The 22,233-nt window shown below is 38.2% G+C and overlaps 1 protein-coding gene across 4 annotated transcripts; it reads left to right on the top strand.

Annotated features, from left to right (window-relative positions):
* Nucleotides 1-4,494: 4,494 nt before the first annotated feature.
* On the top strand, nt 4,495-22,190 carry LOC144657278 (alkaline phosphatase, tissue-nonspecific isozyme-like). Of its 4 annotated transcripts, none has more exons than XM_078517603.1 (9): nt 4,495-4,511; nt 12,644-12,736; nt 14,681-15,010; nt 17,092-17,334; nt 17,624-17,860; nt 18,450-18,590; nt 20,803-20,910; nt 21,447-21,728; nt 21,857-22,190. In XM_078517603.1, exons 2-9 carry the CDS (start codon nt 12,685-12,687, stop codon nt 22,033-22,035), a joined length of 1,572 nt encoding a protein of 523 aa, XP_078373729.1. In that variant the 5' UTR covers nt 4,495-4,511; nt 12,644-12,684; the 3' UTR covers nt 22,036-22,190. The 4 variants fall into 4 exon arrangements, with proteins under 4 accessions (XP_078373729.1, XP_078373730.1, XP_078373728.1 ...); XM_078517604.1 differs by lacking the exon at nt 4,495-4,511 and adding an exon at nt 9,475-9,491; XM_078517602.1 differs by lacking the exon at nt 4,495-4,511 and adding an exon at nt 11,442-11,461.
* The last annotated feature ends 43 nt before the right edge of the window (nt 22,191-22,233 follow it).

The raw sequence follows: 22,233 nt of genomic DNA, 5'->3' as shown, positions 1-22,233 counted from the left end.
TAGAGCCAGGATTTCGAGTTTATTTTGAGTGAGAATTTCAAAAAAGAAGCGCGACTGCCCTTCGGACTTTCACGCCCCAGCCAATCGAGACAATGAAACGTACAAAACCGAAGCAAATCAACGAAGCCGTTGGAAAAAAAAAAGAAAGGGCCTGAGAAGTTATTGATTTCGTAAGAAAAAGAAATAAAGAAAACGAAAAGCCCACAACAAGGGGTATTTTCAGTTGGTCACCCATCCAAGTACTAACCCCGACCAACAGGGCTTAACTTTGGCGAACGGACAAGAACGTTGCTTTCCATGTGGTATCAGGAAGAGCGCGTTAATGACGTAAATCAGCTCATAAAAGTTAAGACCAGTTTTGGCAGGAAAGTACCGAGTTTCCAAAAAGATCCATTTTAGCCAGGTATTTCTTTTTCTCTATTTTCATGACTCTTAAAACCCTTTGTCTCGTCTGACACTGATACCACAAGGAAAGCATTGGTTTTCGTCTGATCGCTGAAGTTAAGCCCTGTTGGGCGGGGTTAGTACTTGGATGGGTGACATACTAAAAATACCCCTTGTTGTGGGCTTTTCATTTTCTTTCTTTCTTTTTCTTACAAAATCAGTAAGTTTTCGGACCCTTCTATTTTTTTTATCCAACGGCTTCGTTGACTTGCTTCGGTTTTAGGAACGTTTCATTGTCTCGATTGGCGCGTGAAAGTCCGAAGGGCAGTCCCGCTTCTCCTTGAAATTCTCTGACACTCGAAATAAACTCGAAATCCTTAGAAGATGCGGGTGCCCTTTATTTTGTGGGATACTTTTTACTGTTGGTTTGCTTCTTTGTTTCTTTCCCTAGTTTTACGTAATTAAGTCTAGAGATCAAATAAGCCATATACCGATATTGCGAAGAAAAAAAAATGGTTCCAGGTACTGCTGTCTGCAGGGTCTGCAAAGTGAAAACTTTTTAATTTAATTGCGTTCATAGCAATAAATAAATTAAGTTATTAAAAAAAAATTCGTTACACCGATTCTCGTTCCGCCGTTCCGCGTTCCGACTTCATGTATTTATAACATTGCAAAGAATCAAGTAATACTTCATATATTTTGTAATGAATTATAGCCTAGAAAAGTCGAACACGAAAACGAGTCGAAACGACGAAACGACATAACGACCAACTATGCAAAACGACGAGTCGAACCGGTCATCCGACGAGTCGAACAGACAAGACGACGAGTCGAACTCAGGAGACGACGAGTCGACCTCGTAAAACGCCGAAACGAACTGACATTTCGACGAGTCGAACCCAGAAAACGACGACTCGAAATGACGAAACGCAATAACGAAACGACGAGTCGAACATTTTGTCCACGATCTAACTTCATACAAAATGGACTTGCACAGGGAATAAATCTTTCAGCAACGCAATTATTTGGAGTCCTCATGATCATATTCTCGTTTGTTACATGCAATGTCACGGAATATAGACGACTTCTCTGAGTCTTCTGAGCACATCGTACAATAAATATTTTGGTAAAAAAGTCCGTGTCGCTCCTTTGACATTCCTTTTACTCGCGATTCATTCAGCCGTGGAAAGAAAAACGAAAAATGAACGACAGGAAAATTCTCTTCCGTTCGCTTCCTTTCCGCATGCCATTTTATTTTTCTGCTTTTTCTTTTTCTCTTTACAAGTATGCATAAGTTAAGCGAGCGTTGGTTTGCGTCTTCAGATGTTATTCCGCAAGTGCTGCTAGTTGGTATGGTCAAATAGAGTAAGTAACATCAAATTATGACAGAGATCTGGGTAAACTTCAGTGGAGGAAGCTATCGGGAGAAGGAAATGGAAATGGCTAGGTCACACCCTACGGAAGCCTTCTTGTGCCATTACGAGGCAAGCTTTGACTTGGAATCCTCAAGGGATTCGAAAGAGAGGCCGACCACGGAACACCTGGAGACGTTCCTTAGAAGCTGTAGAGATCAAGTCCATGGGCAAGAGTTGGTACCAGCTAGAGAGGGATGCACAGGACAGGAGGCTATGGCGAGAGACTGTTGATGGCCTTTGCGTCTTTAGATGTTTTTCCACGAGTGTTGCTTCATATGCGTAATTGCCAAGTGTCTGGGACCCTTATTGTTCCTTTGTAACATTCTACTCCCTTTGGCCGATGATAAGTGCCGGTGGTGATAATTTTTCTGATTTTGTTGTTGTACCTACCAACTGCTAAAGAAACTAAGAATTTAGACGAGAGTTGAATTTTTCCGCGTTTCTGAAAAATTAGCGGAAAAATATTCTCTCGTCGGTATGAACTATCTAGGGGCTTGGTTAGGGTATTTAGGAGTGGTTGTGTGCTAATTCGTCATCTTGGTGTTCTTCTCTAGAGGCGACTGGATTTTAATTTTTATCTTCATATGATAAAAAATTTTCTTTCCTTTTCAGATGTGATTCTTTATGATATTCGGACGCTGTACCTTTGATTGGTATTTAAGAGGATATGTTCGTCTGTGCTCATTGATTTTCGGGGCCTTATTTGCGCCCGAGAAGAATGGGACCATCTGTGCCCAAATATTTGAGGAAAAAATTTGACGGACATTTTTTTCTGCGCCCGAGGAGAATGGGGCCATCTGCTCCCGACAAGTAGGAACTATTTGCGCCTAAGAAGTACGGGACCATCTGTGCCCAAAATTTCAGAGGCTAGAAGAATGGGAATTCCTGTTCCCTAAAGGTAATAGGCCTCTTTCGCCCAAGAGGTATAGGACCATCTGTGCCCGGAATGCTAGATTTATTTGCGTCCGATGAGCATTGGACCCTCTGTTCCCGAAATCCTGTGGCTGTTTTTTGCGCCAGAATGCATGGGCTATTTTTGATCGAGAATGAGGGACGTTTTTTGTGCCTGTTTATGTTTTGTTCTTTTGTAACCAACTTTGCTATTATTCTGATTACTTTTTGCATATTGTTCTATCTTTAAATAGTTTCACTCGTTGTTTGGTTGTCAGTTTTATTTAAATTTTAGATGTGTTCCAGTCGAAGATATGGCGTGAATTCTGTTCCTCAATTCCTGATCACCTCCAGCCGTTGGCTAGCCGCGTCCAGGAAACCGTCCTAGCGTCCAAAGCAGATGGTACTATCCGCAGTTACTTGGCCGGTTTCAACCGATGAAAACATTGGGATTCGTCTAATTGTATTTTCCACATGCCGGCCAACTCTTTCCATGTTGCGGTCTACCTAAAATGCCTTATCCTTGAAGCGAATTCTCCTTCGCCAGTTCTAAATGCAGTTTACAGTATCGACTGGGCTCAACAGTTGGCCGGTTTGCCGAAGGTCTCTATACATCCCACGGTTTCTTCTTCGGTCAGCGCTTCCCAAAGGAACCCATCATTCCCGAAATGTTAAAAGCGCTTGTAAATTACAAGAGTTTTGATAAGTGTCCGACTTTATCGGATCTGAGAACAGTAGCTTTATGTCTTATAGGTTATGCTGGATTTTTTCGCTTCAGTGAGCTATGTCCCATGAGGGCCCGTGACATAAAGTTTTTTTCGTTCTTATGTGTCCATTTTCTAGAATCATCCAAGAAAGACCGAAACTGTGACGGGGCTTGGATTGCAATTAATCGTGAAATCAGACCAGGAAACTTGTCCTGTGGAGGCCTTAGAGCAATACATTGCTGCCGCAAAAATTGATCTCTGTGAGGATTTACCCTTGTTCAGAGATCTAGAGCCCCCTCGTCTCCTCGATCCACATCGAAAGTTCGGCGCCAGGGCTTAAGCTACCCTAGATTCAGAGAGATCGTTAAGAAAGCTTGCAAGGACATCACCGACGTTTTCTGCATAAGTCCTCACAAGTCTTGGGGCAGGAGGAGCCACGTCTGCCGCCAATGCAGAGATTGTTGATAGACTTTTTTAAGAGACACCGTCGTTAGCCAAGTGAGAATGCCAAAGATGGATACGTCAAAGATAATTTTGAATCTTTGGTTTCAGCATGTTTCGAAATCATTAGGAATTTAATAAGACCGAGCCCAGCAGGTCGGAGAGTACTATCCATAGGGCTAGGGTTTTTCCTCTGCGTTACCTCCACGAGCGAGGTGAGGTGTTTTTCATCCAATGGATGCTCGTTGGTACTTTCCTAGCTGTTTTTTTCTAGGTCTCTCTATTAATCAGGTTTTTCGTTATTTTAAAGATGTTGACTCCCTGTACATCTGCAGTCAGTGATAAACCGTGCAGCCTCCAGTGAGCACACAATAGCAATTAAAGTTGTGTTTATGGTTTTCGCTTTTTACTCAGGGAATTTCAGGGCGAGAGTGGTGATATCTGACAATAAAAACGGTTCCATTATATTAAAAATTGAGGTTGACAGCTTTTAAACTCCATTTTTAACAGCTTTTAACCTCAATTTTCAATATATTTTATCGGCAAAATGTATGTAAAAACGGTTGCGCTAATGGCGTTTCTTAGCAACCTCATTTGCATAATGAGTTTGTAATATTCTCATAAGCACAAAAAGTTGGAAGTCGCTATGGCAAAGGAAGATAAAAAGCGCAAGGTATTTCTATATTTCTATGCTTCCTAACATCTTTTTAGCAGAATTCAGTTGCAATTTAGAATGGTCCGGACTGGACTTGAGAAATATAGGCTGGCGAAGACACCATACTTTGGCATGTTTACAAAAGGCGATCTAACGGTTGCAAATATCTACATTTCCACGGACCTGTAAATCAAAACATATCAAAATTAACATGCGTTTGCATTTTTGAAGGACCACTAAACTTAGGAATAATAATAATAATATTTTGTTACGTTTGGTGGTTTTTGAGCGGCGAGCGCGTTCTCCTCATGCTCAAAATGAGGCTTTTGTAGTGTTGAGAGCTCAAAAAAATACATTTTAACGTATTTCCAAAAACGAATGTCGTTCAGTTTTCTTATACCCTAAGATAGTTCACTGGGTAAGGTTTGAGGGACAACTTTTTCCGACCCGTCGAGACCCGAAATGCGATGGACCGCTTTCACAGACATTGCCACTTAAGCTCTGAATTCACTGGGCTGAATCGCTTAGCTGTTAGCTAGAAAGAGAAATCTTTTCAGCCTGGGACTCGAGCCTACTGGGTGGCTATATCTTTGTTAATTATTTCACTTTTACTGTGTGAATTTGACACGTTTGAAAAATCACTCAAGGCTGTGTATAAGTTTGTCAATCCAAGGTGTCTTAATTGTTAAATATAACGTGATGTTTTGTTACAATATTTTGCTGTTTTCTTTAGGGGATCTTTAGAAGAGAAGTATGTTAGTTCGAAAACGTAAAATATTATATATATTGATTTACGAGTTTCCTGTTGATGTAAACCTTCAGGCGTTGTTTACCTTTAGAGAATGATAACAGCATTACTTTACGACAAGTGGTAAAACTTGGATAGTCGATATTTAGCCAGTTGAGTAAACCGTAACAGCTATGATCACAAATTTTCTCGCAAAGAAAATCTATTTGTAATTTTTATTCGTTATTTTTATATGACTTTTGAACTGAGTTTTCTATTAATGACTGTTTTCAGCTGTATTTAATGATAAAAGAATTTTACCAAACATAAATATTTACGAATACGAAATGAGGAACTATAAGGGAAATGCTTTAATCCAATCCTTCATCTATAAACACTGCTGTCGCATTGTTACAATCGTACTTTAACCTGATCATAAGCTGGTGAGTAGAGTCAACTCTTTTCCAATATCACCCATTTCTTATTCTTTTTCTAGTTTTTTTTTTTTTTGAGGCAATTAGTAGGCAAACAGTAGTTGATAAGAATTGAATATAAATTTAGAAAGAAATGGCTTTCAAGAAGGAAATAAATGCAGTCTGGTTGAGTTTTTCTTTGGGTGAATAGAGAATACAAGAAGTGAGGTAACTGAAGGTACAAAACTACTTTACTATTAAGTAATTATCTACTTCAAAATTTGATTTTCAATCACCTTCTTATAAATCTTCTAAAAAGTATCAACAACAGTTTAAGCAAGGTTTCATGTTTAACTGAAGCGTTGGCTCGCGACTTCACAAGTATAAAAAAAACGTTAAACGAAGTTTCATATTCAAAGCGTTGGTTCACATTTTAACAAGTATGAATAATAAGTTAAACGAGGCTTTATGTTTAAAGCGTGGGTTCGCGTCTTCATAAATATGAATAAAAGGTAAGCGAGGTTTCATGTTCAAAGCGTTGATTCGCGACTTCAAAAGTATGAATAATATGTTAAACGAGAATTCATGTTCAAAGCGTTGGTTCGCGTCTTCTCAAGTATAATCAATAAGTTAAAGGGACTATGTCATGGATTTTACCAGATTTATGAACCGCCAAAATTTATATTTGTGTCACAAGAAACCTAAAAATAATAGTCCATTTTTATTAAAAATTGCTATATTAGAGCACTGAAACTGTTAACGAGCTGCTGTTGTGCTGCAGAAGTTAAAACTGTTTTAATTCTTGACCGATGAAAATTCAGGTGGAATTTAGAATGGTCCGAACTGGACTTGAGAAATATAGGCTGGCGAAGACACCATACTTTTGCATGTTTACAAAAAGCGATTTAACGGTTACAAATATCTACATTTTCACGGACCTGTAAATCAAAACATATCAAAATTAACATGCGTTTGCATTTTTGAAGGACCACTAAACTTAGGAATAATAATAATATTTTGTTGCGTTTGGTGTTTTTTTTTTAACGGCGAGCGCGTATTGTCCACGCTCAAAATGAGGCTGGCTTTTGCAGTCTTGACTGTTGATACATTTTAACGTATTTCCAAAAAAACCAATGTCGTTCAGTTTTCTTATACCCTAAGATAGTGCACTGGGCAAAGTTTGAGGGACAACTTTTTCCGACCCGTCGAGACCCGAAATGCGATGGACCGCTTTCACAGACATTGCTCCGAATTCGCACCCACTTTACTGGTCTTAACCGCTTAGCTGTTAGCTAGAAAGAGAAATATTTTCAGCCTAGGACTCGAGTTTACCGGGTGGCTATATCTGTGATAATTGTTTCACTTTTACTGTGTGAATTTGACACGTTTGTAAAGTCACTCAAGGCTGTGTATAAGTTTGTCAATCCAAGGTGTATTAATTGTTAAATATAACGTGATGTTTTGTTACAATATTTTGCTGTTTTCTTTAGGGGATCTTTAGAAGAGAAGTATGTTAGTTCGAAAACGTAAAATATTATATATATTGATTTACGAGTTTACTGTTGATGTAAACCTTCAGGCGTTTTTACCTTTAGAGAATTATAACAGCATTACTTTACGACAAGTGGTAAAACTTGGATAATCGATATTTAGCCAGTTGAGTAAACCGTAACAGCTATGTCACAAATTTTCTCGAAAAGAAAATATACTTGTTAATTTATTTGTAATTTTTATTCGTTAATTTTATATGACTTTTGAACTGAGTTTTCTATTAATGACTGTTTTCAGCTGTATTTAATTAATGATAAAAGAATTTTACCAAACATAATTATTTACGAATACGAAATGAGGAACTATAAGAGAAATGCTTTAATCCAATCCTTCATCTATAAACACTGCTGTCGCATTGTTACAACCGTACTTTAACCCGATCATAAGCTGGTGAGTAGAGTCAACTCTTTTCCAATATCACCCATTTCTTATTCTTTTTCTAGTTTTTTATTTTATTTTGAGGCGATTAGTAGGCAAACAGTAGTTGATAAGAATTGAATATAAATTTAGAAAGAAATGGCTTTCAAGAAGGAAATAAATGCAGTCTGGTTGAGTTTTTCTTTGGGTGAATAGAGAATACAAGAAGTGAGGTAACTGAAGGTACAAAACTACTCTACTATTAAGTAATTATCTACTTCAAAATTTGATTTTCAATCACCTTCTTATAAATCTTCTAAAAAGTATGAACAACAGTTTAAGCAAGGTTTCATGTTTAACTGAAGCGTTGGCTCGCGACTTCACAAGTATAAAAAAAACGTTAAACGAAGTTTCATATTCAAAGCGTCGGTTCACATTTTCACAAGTATGAATAATAAGTTAAACGAGGCTTTATGTTTAAAGCGTGGGTTCGCGTCTTCATAAATATGAATAAAAGGTAAGCGAGGTTTCATGTTCAAAGCGTTGATTCGCGACTTCAAAAGTATGAATAATATGTTAAGCGAGAATTCATGTACTGTTCAAAGCGTTGGTTCGCGTCTTCCCAAGTTTGATCAATAAGTTAAAGGGACTATGTCATGGATTTTACCAGATTTATGAACCGCCAAAATTTATATTTGTGTCACAAGAAACCTAAAAATAATAGTCCATTTTTATTAAAAGTTGCTATATTAGAGCACTGAAACTGTTAACTAGCTGCTGTTGTGCTGCTGAAGTTAAAACTGTTTTAATTCTTGACGATGAAAATTCAGGTGGAATTTAGAATGGTCTGAACTGGACTTGAGAAATATAGGCTGGCGAAGACACCATACTTTTGCATGTTTACAAAAGGCGATTTAACGGTTGCAAATATCTACATTTTCACGGACCTGTAAATCAAAACATATCAAAATTAGGTTGCGTTTGCATTTTTGAAGGACCAATAAACTTAGGAATAATAATAATATTTTGTTGCGTTTGGTGTTTTTTTTTTTTTTAACGGCGAGCGCGTATTGTCCACGCTCAATATGAGGCTGGCTTTTGCAGTCTTGACTGTTGATACATTTTAACGTATTTCCAAAAAACCAATGTCGTTCAGTTTTCTTATACCCTAAGATAGTTCACTGGGCAAGGTTTGAGGGACAACTTTTTCCGACCCGTCGAGACCCGAAATGCGATGGACCGCTTTCACAGACATTGCTCCGAATTCGCACCCACTTTACTGGTCTGAACCGCTTAGCTGTTAGCTAGAAAGAGAAATCTTTTCAGCCTGGGACTCGAGTCTACTGGGTGGCTATATCTGTGATAATTATTTCACTTTTACTGTGTGAATTTGACACGTTTGTAAAGTCACTCAAGGCTGTGTATAAGTTTGTCAATCCAAGGTGTATTAATTGTTAAATATAACGTGATGTTTTGTTACAATATTTTGCTGTTTTCTTTAGGGAATCTTTAGAAGAGAAGTATGTTAGTTCGAAAACGTAAAATATTATATATATTGATTTACGAGTTTCCTGTTGATTTAAACCTTCAGGCGTTTTTACCTTTAGAGAATGATAACAGCATTACTTTACGACAAGTGGTAAAACTTGGATAATCGATATTAAGCCAGTTGAGTAAACCGTAACAGCTATGATCACAAATTTTCTCGAAAAGAAAATATATTTGTAAATTTATCTGTAATTTTTATTCGTTATTTTTATATGACTTTTAAACTGAATTTTCTATTAATGACTGTTTTCAGCTGTATTTAATGATAAAAGAATTTTACCAAACATAATTATTTGCGAATACGAAATGAGGAACTATAAGAGAAATGCTTTAATCCAATCCTTCATCTATAAACACTGCTGTCGCATTGTTACAACCGTACTTTAACCTGATCATAAGCTGGTGAGTAGAGTCAACTCTTTTCCAATATTACCCATTTCTTATTCTTTTTCTAGTTTTTTTATTTTTTTATTTTGAGGCGATTAGTAGGCAAACAGTAGTTGATAAGAATTGAATATAAATTTAGAAAGAAATGGCTTTCAAGAAGGAAAGAAATGCAGTCTGGTTGAGTTTTTCTTTGGGTGAATAGAGAATACAAGAAGTGAGGTAACTAAAGGTACAAAACTACTCTACTATTAAGTAATTATCTACTTCAAAATTTGATTTTCAATCACCTTCTTATAAATCTTCTAAAAAGTATGAACAACAGTTTAAGCAAGGTTTCATGTTTAACTGAATCGTTGGCTCGCGACTTCACAAGTATAAAAAAAAACGTTAAACGAAGTTTCATATTCAAAGCGTCGGTTCACATTTTCACAAGTATGAATAATAAGTTAAACGAGGCTTTATGTTTAAAGCGTGGGTTCGCGTCTTCATAAATATGAATAAAAGGTAAGCGAGGTTTCATGTTCAGCGTTGATTCGCGCTTCAAAGTATGAATAATATGTTGCGAGATCAGTTCAAAGAGTTGGTTCGCGACTTCAAAAGTAGAATAATATGTTAAGCGAGAATTCATGTACTGTTCAAAGCGTTGGTTCGCGTCTTCCCAAGTATGATCAATAAGTTAAAGGGACTATGTCATGGATTTTACCAGATTTATGAACCGCCAAAATTTATATTTGTGTCACAAGAAACCTAAAAATAATAGTCCATTTTTATTAAAAATTGCTATATTAGAGCACTGAAACTGTTAACGAGCTGCTGTTGTGCTGCTGAAGTTAAAACTGTTTTAATTCTTGACCGATGAAAATTCAGGTGGAATTTAGAATGGTCCGAACTGGACTTGAGAAATATAGGCTGGCGAAGACACCATACTTTTGCATGTTTACAAAAGGCGATTTAACGGTTGCAAATATCTACATTTTCACGGACCTGTAAATCAAAACATATCAAAATTAACATGCGTTTGCATTTTTGAAGGACCACTAAACTTAGGAATAATAATAATATTTTGTTGCGTTTGGTGTTTTTTTTTAACGGCGAGCGCGTATTGTCCACACTCAAAATGAGGCTGGCTTTTGCAGTCTTGACTGTTGATACATTTTAATGTATTTCCAAAAAACCAATGTCGTTCAGTTTTCTTATACCCTAAGATAGTTCACTGGGCAAGGTTTGAGGGACAACTTTTTCCGACCCGTCGAGACCCGAAATGCGATGGACCGCTTTCACAGACATTGCTCCGAATTCGCACCCACTTTACTGGTCTGAACCGCTTAGCTGTTAGCTAGAAAGAGAAATCTTTTCAGCCTGGGACTCGAGCCTACTGGGTGGCTATATCTGTGATAATTATTTCACTTTTACTGTGTGAATTTGACACGTTTGAAAAGTCACTCAAGGCTGTGTATAACAAGTTTGTCAATCCAAGGTGTATTAATTGTTAAATATAACGTGATGTTTTGTTACAATATTTTGCTGTTTTCTTTAGGGAATCTTTAGAAGAGAAGTATGTTAGTTCGAAAACGTAAAATATTATATATATTGATTTACGAGTTTCCTGTTGATGTAAACCTTCAGGCGTTTTTACCTTTAGAGAATGATAACAGCATTACTTTACGACAAGTGGTAAAACTTGGATAATCGATATTTAGCCATTTGAGTAAACCGTAACAGCTATGATCACAAATTTTCTCGAAAAGAAAATATATTTGTAAATTTATTTGTAATTTTTATTCGTTATTTTTATATGACTTTTAAACTGAATTTTCTATTAATGACTGTTTTCAGCTGTATTTAATGATAAAAGAATTTTACCAAACATAATTATTTACGAATACGAAATGAGGAACTATAGGAGAAATGCTTTAATCCAATCCTTCATCAATAAACACTGTTGTCGCATTGTTACAACCGTACTTTAACCTGATCATAAGCTGGTGAGTAGAGTCAACTCTTTTCCAATATCACCCATTTCTTATTCTTTTTCTAGTTTTTTATTTTTTTATTTTGAGGCGATTAGTAGGCAAACAGTAGTTGATAAGAATTGAATATAAATTTAGAAAGAAATGGCTTTCAAGAAGGAAAGAAATGCAGTCTTGTTGAGTTTTTCTTTGGGTGAATAGAGAATACAAGAAGTGAGGTAACTAAAGGTACAAAACTACTCTACTATTAAGTAATTATCTACTTCAAAATTTGATTTTCAATCACCTTCTTATAAATCTTCTAAAAAGTATGAACAACAGTTTAAGCAAGGTTTCATGTTTAACTGAATCGTTGGCTCGCGACTTCACAAGTATAAAAAAAACGTTAAACGAAGTTTCATATTCAAAGCGTTGGTTCACATTTTCACAAGTATGAATAATAAGTTAAACGAGGCTTTATGTTTAAAGCGTGGGTTCGCGTCTTCATAAATATGAATAAAAGGTAAGCGAGGTTTCATGTTCAAAGCGTTGATTCGCGACTTCAAAAGTATGAATAATATGTTAAGCGAGAATTCATGTTCAAAGAGTTGGTTCGCGTCTTCCCAAGTATGATTAATAAGTTAAAGGGACTATGTCATGGATTTTACCAGATTTATGAACCGCCCAAATTTATATTTGTGTCACAAGAAACCTAAAAATAATAGTCCATTTTTATTAAAAATTGCTACATTAGAGCACTGAGACTGTTAACGAGCTGCTGTTGTGCTGCTGAAGTTAAAACTGTTTTAATTCTTGACCGATGAAAATTTCTCCTAAAGAAAAAAGCTGAAGACTGCTCGTTGTCGTTAATCAGTCCTAAAGAAGGCTAGTTATGTAAACTTGCCGAAAGGTCGATTTTGAAAGGTCGATTTTCAATTTTAACCTTCGAAAAATTCCCGAAAAACAGAGAACAGCTGTTGTTTTCTAAGATGAGAGGTGAAAGTTCCAAAGATATAGTTAGATTTCTTTCCATTGTGTGTTTCTTTTCGACAAGTGAAACCGTAGACATTCAGGACACGTAAATTTTTATTGAAACAAATAAACAAAGTTCATCAAATTCCGAGCTTAAATAAAGTAGTCCGAATATATATTCCATGTTATAGCTCTACGGTTTATTTTGTAGCTAAGGAACCATGATATTCTTGTAATTTCTTTCAGCCTTACCGCCTGCATACAAGTCTGACTTTATCTTCGCTGAAATGAAGACCGCATGTTTTGTCTTGACCGTTTTCATTTTGACCATGTGTGATGGTAAATGGTATTGGTGTTTCTTTACTCATTTTAAAAACAAAAACGTTTTACCTTGATGTTGAATATCTTTACATCTGTGTGATTAACCCCCCCCCCCCCGGGGGTACTCCCATAAATGTCGGATAGGGGTGTGCCGCGAAGGTTCTTAAACCCTGACCCTGTTGATAAAGAAAGCGAAAATTGATACCCTTTTTAAGGCCCAAAACTGAAAAATAACACCGTATTCAAGGGGAGGAGAAGCTTTCCGTGACGACCGCAAATAACGGCCAACCACGCTTGGCAAAATACAAATCTTTATAAAATCGGTTTACTAAGATCCCTGTTTTTCGTTTAGCTGGGCGTTTATTTTAGCTGATAGAATTTAGGTTTCCTGTCTAAGGATCACACCGGGAACACAATGCCAAAAGGGGCAAAAATGATACCCTATTTAAGGACTGAGAACCTCTAAAACCATACCCTATCCCGCGGCATATACCTATATAGCCCAAATATGGGAGTCCCCCCCCCCCGGGGGATTAACCTTGAGCATGTATACGGCAGCTGGTCTCCTAAAAATATATTGGTATATAGTATATTTTGGGGTGGTTATTTACGGTTAAAGAGCTACAGTAGAACCCCGGTAACTCGAACTCCGATAACTCAAACTTTTCCGCTAACTCGAACTTACTTCCATTTCCCTTGGATTTGACCTCAATTTCCAGTCATTTTACTCGGTTTACTCGAACTCGGATAACTCGAATTTCCCGCTAACTCGAATTAAATTTCGTTTCCCTTGATGAAATGTGTTATCGGATTTTAACACTACCGCAGAAAAGATCACGTACGTGAAACCCCGCCTTACGGCCACCTCGTTTCGGCCACCTCGTTCGGTCACTTCTTTTGTCCCGGCGCGCCCATCATTTTCTTCCCCGTTTGCGGCCACCTCGTTATCGGCCAACGGCCACATTCTGTCCCACCTGTTATCCTTTATATTTCTCCGTCGGCCCTCCCCCCTTTTTCTCCAGTTTGTTCATTTTTCTTCATATTGTTTGTGCTGTGTCTTCATGTTTATATTGTTTCTGCGTCGGAGTTTAGCAGTGTTTGTTGTTCGTCACTTGAGTGACAGTCAGATTGCACCCCGTCGGCCCCCGTTTCGGCCAATTCCTGGCCCGTTGGTGGCCGTATTCGGGGTTCCACTGTATTTGACAGTCATTTCCTAATCTTTTGAGTCATACATACATTCACAGTACTGTTTTATCATATTAATTAAGAATGCATAATCGTGTTACAGTTTTTGACGAGATAAGTTTGATTTGTACTGTATTATGTACCTTAGTGCTGAAAAATCAATTCTTAACGTGCAAATTGAATATCCAGTCGACCCCGATAACTCGAAACCCCGCTTACTCGAATTATTTTTCGTTTCCCTTCAGAGTTCGAGTTACCGGGGTTCTACTGTATGTGCTTTACTGGTTTATCCTGCCACCTAAAATCAGTTCTTGCAACAACAAAAAACACGAATTGATATGAACGCCACATTACCTTGTGGCCATGTTACCTAAAATAACTGATAATAATTAACGGTTACCGCGGGGCCGGGGTCCCGGGGAACGGGTATGGGGTGCCGGGATGACGGGGTCTATGGAAAACACGGGATCCCCGGGACTAGAAGACACGAGGTCTGTTCAAAATACGGTGTCCGTTGTTTTAAGTAAAAAAAAAAAAACATAATTTTGCTTTTGAAATGATCAGTCCAATATATATTTGTTTGTTCAAAATGTCTTGTAAACTAATTCAAGGTCCATTGATTATCAAAGCACGATGTTCGTGAAACGAAAAAAAGAACAGTTTATTTTATCAGACTTACTAATATAAGAAAACTTTGGCCTGATGCATGATGGCCTGATGCCGTATAATCGAAGCGAAATATAAACGTAACTGTACAATTTCTTTTCCTATCATCAGCTGTCAGTGGCAACATTCTGAACAATCAAGACAACAATCAGTGGTACAAAGATGGCGTCAAACTGATCCGAGACAACCTTAGAGTGAGACCGAACAGGAAAACTGCTAAAAACGCTATTGTCTTCGTCGGCGATGGAATGGGCATCTCAACCATCACTGCTGCTCGCATCTTGGATGGACAGATGAAAGGCCAATCAGGCGAGGAGAATGTGTTGAGCTGGGAGGAATTTCCTTGGTCAGGCCAGGCGAAAACGTACAGTGTCGATCAACAAGGTGCAGATTCGGCCGCTTCGGCGACGGCCTTTCTGAATGGAATCAAGACTAACGATGGTAGGTGTTGAATTGATTAACAATACTACTTAGCAATCTTGTCTCAAATTCGATTGGTGAGAATCTAACCGAGCACTGTTGAACTGCAATTTTACATTTCTTAAGTTGTTTTTCGTTAGCTCCGGCGGTCTGGGCGGGAATTTAAACGTGTAGGCATATGCAGTCCTCCTGTTTCTCTTGTTTGTTTTTTATGGTCTCCGGAACAGAGGCACTGCACGAATATTTGTAGTGCTACGTAATCGGTAAAAAATGCGCTAGCTTTAATCTCTGGTGACCCTCTTAATATCTGATAGGAAGCATACATGAACGACATACTGTCAGACGGGACGACAGAGGGTGCTATTTAACAATTAGACTACGAGCCCGGTTTTCTATGAGCAAATAGTCAACGAGGCGCAGCCGAGTTGACTATCGCTCATGGAAACGAGGGCGGTAGTCAATGTTTTAGTAGAACTCTAGGATTGCAGTGCAAACCTACAATATTGTGCACTTTGAGACAAAAATCAATAAAATTTACCGCTTAAAGAGCTACTGCGCGCGCGACTGTTTTCTTCGGCGAATGAAATCAGTGGGAGAACCAATCAGATTCGCGGATTTCCAATAGAACACAGCTGAGTTTCTACTAAAGACATTTAGACCGCAGACACGACAAAAGGACAAACGACCAGACAGGGCCTCTTGTTTATCAACGCGATAAGATAAATTTTACTCAATGACAATAATTTGTGTAAAAACCTAAACAATGAACAATGGAAAAGTCACAAAGAGAAAGCAAAAATGTTGATAAAGCTACCCTTGAATTGGAAGTTTATAAGATAACGTAAGATGATATGAGATGACATGACTTGGCATGACATGACATGACATGCCATGAGATAAGATCAGATCAGATCAGATCGGATAAGATAAAATAAGATGACATAAGATGACATGACATGACATGACAAAAAAAAAAAACAAAATAACATAAAATAACATGACATACATGACATGACATGACATGACATGACATGACATGACATGACATGACATGACATGACATGACATGACATGACATGAGATGAGATGAGATGAGATGACTTGGCATGACATGACATGACATGTCATGAGATAAGATCAGATCAGATCAGATCGGTTAAGATAAAATAAGATGACATAAGATGACATGACATGACATGACATAACATGACATGACATGAGATGAGATGAGATGAGATGAGATGATTTTATGTCGGATTTCCAGGGAGTGGTCTCTCAATCTCCCGAGCCTGAGGCTCAGGATAGAACTGATTGACAAACAAAAAAAACTATGGACTATATAGGCTAGATAACTAAGAATACATAAACTACATATAAGAAGATCTTAAGACTACATGTATTTGTATAGTTAATTGGTCGAGTCTAAAAAGTAAAATAATATAATGAAGAACATAATTATATAAAATGTATACTCAATACGTCCAGGATAACATTTTAAAAGGCAATTACGGCACTGGCAGTATCGCAAACATTACTTGTGCTGAAAAATTAGGAAACAACTTCATTTCGCGAGCGACAACATTGGTGTAAGATAAAACTACTAGGTTTATCTGGGTATTATTGACAGTATAGTGACGTACTTCCGGTATTGTCTAGTATCAGTTTCATCCCGCCGCGTTGTGAAACAGTCATTTCTCCTCGCACGCCTTTCACTAGCTCGCTCGATTTCTGCTCCCTCCCTACCCACCCCTTTTCATTTTTTTTATTTTTTTTCGTTGTGTCATATTTTGTATTCTGTAGTTAGTTTAATACCTACGGCAGGGGTTGTGATTGTATTATTTGATTGTTGACGGCTTTCGAAATTAATGATACCTGTCAATAAATAAACTGCCAGTCTGTCACGCCAACACTGCTTGATGCTTAACTGTCTCGAACGTGTCCATTATATCTAGAAAAAAAAAACCTGAAGAAAGGGGAAGGAAGGACGGTAGGTCGAAGATCTATTTTCAGCTTTAAAGATGGCCTCAATAAAACAAGAATATTGCATTGACCGTTTGCTTTTATTCATGTTTAATTTTGTTCTCTATACTGAACTCCATTAGGTGTTCTTGGAATGGACGAAACTGTTAAACCAGGCTACTGTTCCACTGCCAGTGCAGATCGTAGAGCGATCTCTATTCTATCGCTCGCGGAAATGGCTGGGATGTCAACTGGGATTATATCTACTGCGCGTGTGACCCACGCAACTCCCGCGAGCGCGTACGCGTATTCTGCGCATCGTGGATGGCAGAGTGACGCAGACAAGGACGAAGCACTGGATGATGCGTCTGCGTGCAAAGATATTGGTAAATTCCTTTAGTTCCAATATTGGTGACTTGGTTTCAGTAATAAGAACTCTAATGTATTGCAATTTCTTAATTACATGAACAGAACTTCAGATTGCATCTGCTGAGTTTCACATATAAATATAACAAAACACTTGTCGCTTCTTGCTTGTTGTTCTGACAATCCTATATCACTAATAGTGCCTACCCTAACAGACAAAATGATACCAGGAACGTATTTTACAAATAATTTGGATTGTTAAGCTAGAGCATTGGCGGGCGCCAAAATTATTTGATCGTTCATTTGTAGCCTTGCAACTTGCTGAATACCCGTACGGTGACGGAATAGAAGTCATCTTTGGCGGGGGACGTAGAGATTTACTGCATCAAAATCAAGCAGACCCTGAGTACCCGGATAGAAAGGGAAAGAGGTTGGACGGCAGAGATCTGATCCAAGAGTGGGTGAACAAACATCCGAACTCACAGTACGTATGGAACAAAGCTGGGTTTGACCAGATTGACGTGAAGAAAGTTGATCACGTAATAGGTATGTAATGGTTTCTATTACATTTCATATTATTTCTTCTTATTACCTTTCTTATTACAAGGGAATCAGGATGGGAAACAAATAATTTCTGACGAAGTAGCATTATGTTTGTTTCGTTAGTGGCCAACTGCCTGTTTGCCTGCATAATGGTCGGTTGGTTGGTTGCTTGGTTGGTTGCGGCTTCATGGTTACTTGCCTGCTTGCTTGCTTGTTGGCTTGCTTACTTACTTAGTTGCTTGATTGATAAGTCGTTTAACTACTTTTAAAGGTTTTAACAGCTTAATGCCTGAGCTTGCAGTTCAGAGTTTCAAATCTGGATAAGCACAAGGAAAATCTCAATCTTTGGCTCTTTTGTCTGAGTTGCAAAAATGAGATTACTGTTAGATCGCTTTTCTTTCCGTTCAATGCAAAAAATGTACTAGGAAATATGTGAAAAAGTTTGAGAATTCTCTTTTAACGACTGCCAGAGTTTGAAGTTAGACGCCAAAAATATGACTCACCATGAGTTGTTTCGAAATTGTACGTCTGGAACGGGCCACAAAAGCTTTCACCTCGGGTCTGACTAGGGTTACAATGCTTCTTTTCCTAGGACTCTTTGAATATTCCCACATGAAGTATGAAGTGGACCGAGCTGAAGATCCTGCTGGTGAACCATCAATAGCAGAGATGACAGAAAAAGCCATCAGAATACTACAGAAAAACCCTAGAGGGTACTTCTTGTTAGTTGAAGGTAGGGCTTTCCACAAGTTGCTCGGCAACTTTTTGGCAACTTTTCATATTTTGAGCAACTTTCTCCCCTTCGAGGAACTTTTTCCCTCTCGAGCAACTTGTTGTATTTTGTGCAATTTCTAGACCGAAGATTATCCGAGTGCTGTTCAAAGGCCATACAAACGTTTCCGAAGATTTACGAAGTTTGCCGACGTTTTTCGAGGAACATCTGAAGACGTTTCAACTTTCGGTTCATCCTGCATGCATTAAAACATTACAAAACTCGTCAGCAAACATGACTTCATCTATATCTTCACGATTTTTCTCAGGTAAAGAAATCCTTGTTATTTAACAAATATTTCCCTTAAAATGTTATGAAGATACTTCTTTTGCTTTAAAATTTCATAAAACTGCTTGGAAATCTTATCTTCAAAGGGAAATTAGCATATATAGAGAGACATTTTTCTTGATTAGAAGCAGTCTTTTGGATTTATTTTGGGCAACTTTCGAGCAACTTTTTTAATCAAAAGCAACTTTTTTGGATTTTTGGAGCAACTTTTGAGCAATTTTTTGAAACTACGGGCAACTTCTTGGAAAATCTTGAGCAACTTGTGGAAAGCCCTAGTTGAAGGTATTGATAGAACTACTATATATGTTTGCAAATGAGCTTTTAGCTACAGGGGGGAGGGGGTACTCGGGATTTCAAGTGATGGGGATGATCGAATGGGGGCAAAAATCAATACCCAAAAAAATCCCTAGGGTTTCAACAAAACCCAAGAAAACCCCTGGACCAAAAATTAACCCCCAAAAAATCCCCTGCCGAATTTCTGACCCTTAAAATTTACAGAAAGGGGAAATGATATAACACAAAGCAAACATGTTTGTTTGTACTATATTCGCAGAACTACGTACGCAGCCAAGGCACTACCACGAATCTTTAGATTGTTTTTAATAACCCAGAAAATCCCTACTTAAATCAAGCCACCCAAAAAAATACTTGCCAAATTTTCCTACCCAAAAAATTCCCAGAATCAAATATTTTTAACCGAAAAAAAATCCTTTGATCATCCCTGTCACTTGAAAACCTGAGTACCCCCTCCCCCCCGGCTTTTAGCCATCTAAATTTCGACTAGGAATTAACTGTGGCAAGAGAATGAAACCACTTGAGGTAAAATTTATCACCACGACTCAGGCTAAGTGAGTTGCACATCGTTTCTATTGTGCAGTAACTGCATGCCTATAATGGTCCATTTATTGATCATTTCTAGTATTACTGCAATTTCGTGCTTTTATCCCTCCATCCGTCTACCCAGTCGCTGGGAACAAGTATCAGTTGATGGCAAGTTCCGGTCTCCTCAATTCAAAATTTAGTCCTGGAAGAGTACTCAATTTTTTTAGTGAAGAATAAAACCACTCGACAATTTTCCAGAAAAGGCACTCATTCCTCCGACTGCAGAATACATCCATGGGTCCATCCACTTATCCGTCAATAATATACACCATATCCGCAGTTCACATATATGTCTCTCGTATATTTGCTTTATCGTCTATTCCACATGCAGGACATTAGGACCCACAATTGACCTGCTCCCAACGTATCAAGGCTTCATAGCTCAGTTGGTAAAACAATTGCAACGTACGGTATCGCGGAGGTCATGGGTTCAAATCCCGTTGTAGCCTTGAATTTTCTTTCACAGAGCCGTAACTAGCAAGAGGCAAGACGAGGCACTTGCCTCGTCTAGATTTTTGCCCAAAATTAAAAAAAAATATCTATTTTGGTGGGAAAATAACCTCCAGTTTAACAAGATTGGGTTTTTCCAAGAAACACGCCATGAAAAATGTCTCTGAAAGAGTTTCAGAGCTTCTAGATGTCAACATTTTCTGGAGGGAGTGCCCCCAGAACCCCCTAGCAAGATCTTGCCTCGTCTGTGGCAAAGGTCTGGTTACGGCCCTGTTTCAGGCTAAAAAAAATGCAAATTTTGCTTAAATTTAGTTGCTAACACACTGCGAGGATCATTTCCATCGTTTCGTATTCGTATTCTCTGTATTGGACTGGAACTAGCTTGCAATGGAGGCTAATGCAGGGAATCTTTCAAATGCAATTGACATGAAGGTTTTTTCAATGATATTCCCCCGCATTAGCCTCCATAGCAAGCTAGTTCCAGTCCAATATCGTGAATACGAATATGGTTCCTTCATTCTGATTACTGATTACGTAATATCTCACTCGGCAGCGGGACGCATTGATCACGGACACCATGCAGGCAATGCATTTAGAGCTCTTCACGATGCAGTAGCTATGAATAAAGCGGTCTCCAAGGCATTACAAATGATAAATCGAGGTAACTAAGTATAAACCTCACGTGTTTTAGTGTACAAAGACGCTTTTAGATTCTTCGTTCCTTATCTTTTGTTATTAATCAGCCCGCGAACACGCTAAAATGCCTTCAGGTATATCTGATTTCCCTCTTCATCCACAATACCGAAGTCTTCACTTGCACAAATGCAATAAACAGTTTAGTCAGTGGTTTTGAACATGACTCTATACAGAGATATTTTGACACGTAACTCCAAGCACTAAATTGACCAACAAACTTGACTCTGTTTGGTGTCTCACTTGAATCTGTTTGGTATCTCTGGTTGTTATCTTATACTTAGAAAGTATAATAGTGTTAGGTACCATTTTTCTCTCCTAAAGAGAAAATTTAAAAGAAACAAATAACTTAATTGCAAACTCAGTCAGCTTTCTATTCCGACTGAATAAAATATTTATAAGAATCTAACCTTGTCCTGCAAGTGTCGTATCACTAGCATATTTGGTACCAATAGCAAAAATGTACACTTGCAATTATTTATTAACATGTTCTTTTTATCGCAGCCGAAACCCTGATAACGGTAACCGCTGACCACTCGCACGTCTTTACCATTGGCGCGTACCCCAAGCGTGGAAACCCATTATTTTCCACTGTGCGCGACGTTGACGACAAGTTAGCAGTTGGTCCTGACAACAAGACATACACCTCACTTGGTTATGCTAACGGCCCGGGAGCCATATTGGGCCCACGTCCGGACCTAAGGGGGGTGGATACAGCAGACAAAGACTATCAACAACAAGCCACAGTTCTGCTGCGCGGTGAGACACACGGAACCGAAGATGTTGGTAAGTAGTAATTGTTAATATTCTTGTTTGTTTTTTTGCCTTTCAGTAGTATTTGTTTTAACTTAATTTTTTTTTCTTGTTCTCCTTCATGTGGTCCGACCTTGACTTAACCATCTTATTTTTTTCAGGAGTATACGCTGACGGGCCTGGAGCCTACTTATTTCATGGCGTGTTTGAACAGCCGTATGTTTTCCACGTGATGGATCACGCATTATGTTTGAGTAACAGCAAACAGCAGTCATGTAAGAAGCACAAGAAACGGAGAGGAAAACCAGGAAAAGGATCCAACGGACAGCAGCACAAGTAAAAGCTTGTTTCACGTGCAGGGCGAATGCTCTTTCGGCATGTTCTGCTTAATTGAGGTAGTGCTTGTCAAAAGTTAACTTGTAGCTGCTCCCTTTAAAAAGATGTAAAATAACCGAGTTGTAGGAATTAACAATGAAATAAAGTAATTTAAAATCTGATCTGATGGTACCTATAGAAGGCGCATAATTTGCTGCTTCTT

The sequence above is a fragment of the Oculina patagonica genome, chromosome 6 (genome assembly GCF_052425735.1).
Source record: "Oculina patagonica isolate OP01 chromosome 6, crgOcupat, whole genome shotgun sequence".
Classification (NCBI taxonomy): Eukaryota; Metazoa; Cnidaria; class Anthozoa; order Scleractinia; family Oculinidae; genus Oculina; species Oculina patagonica.
Note: the sequence above shows the minus strand (reverse complement) of the source record. Positions and strands in the feature narration are given on the sequence as shown.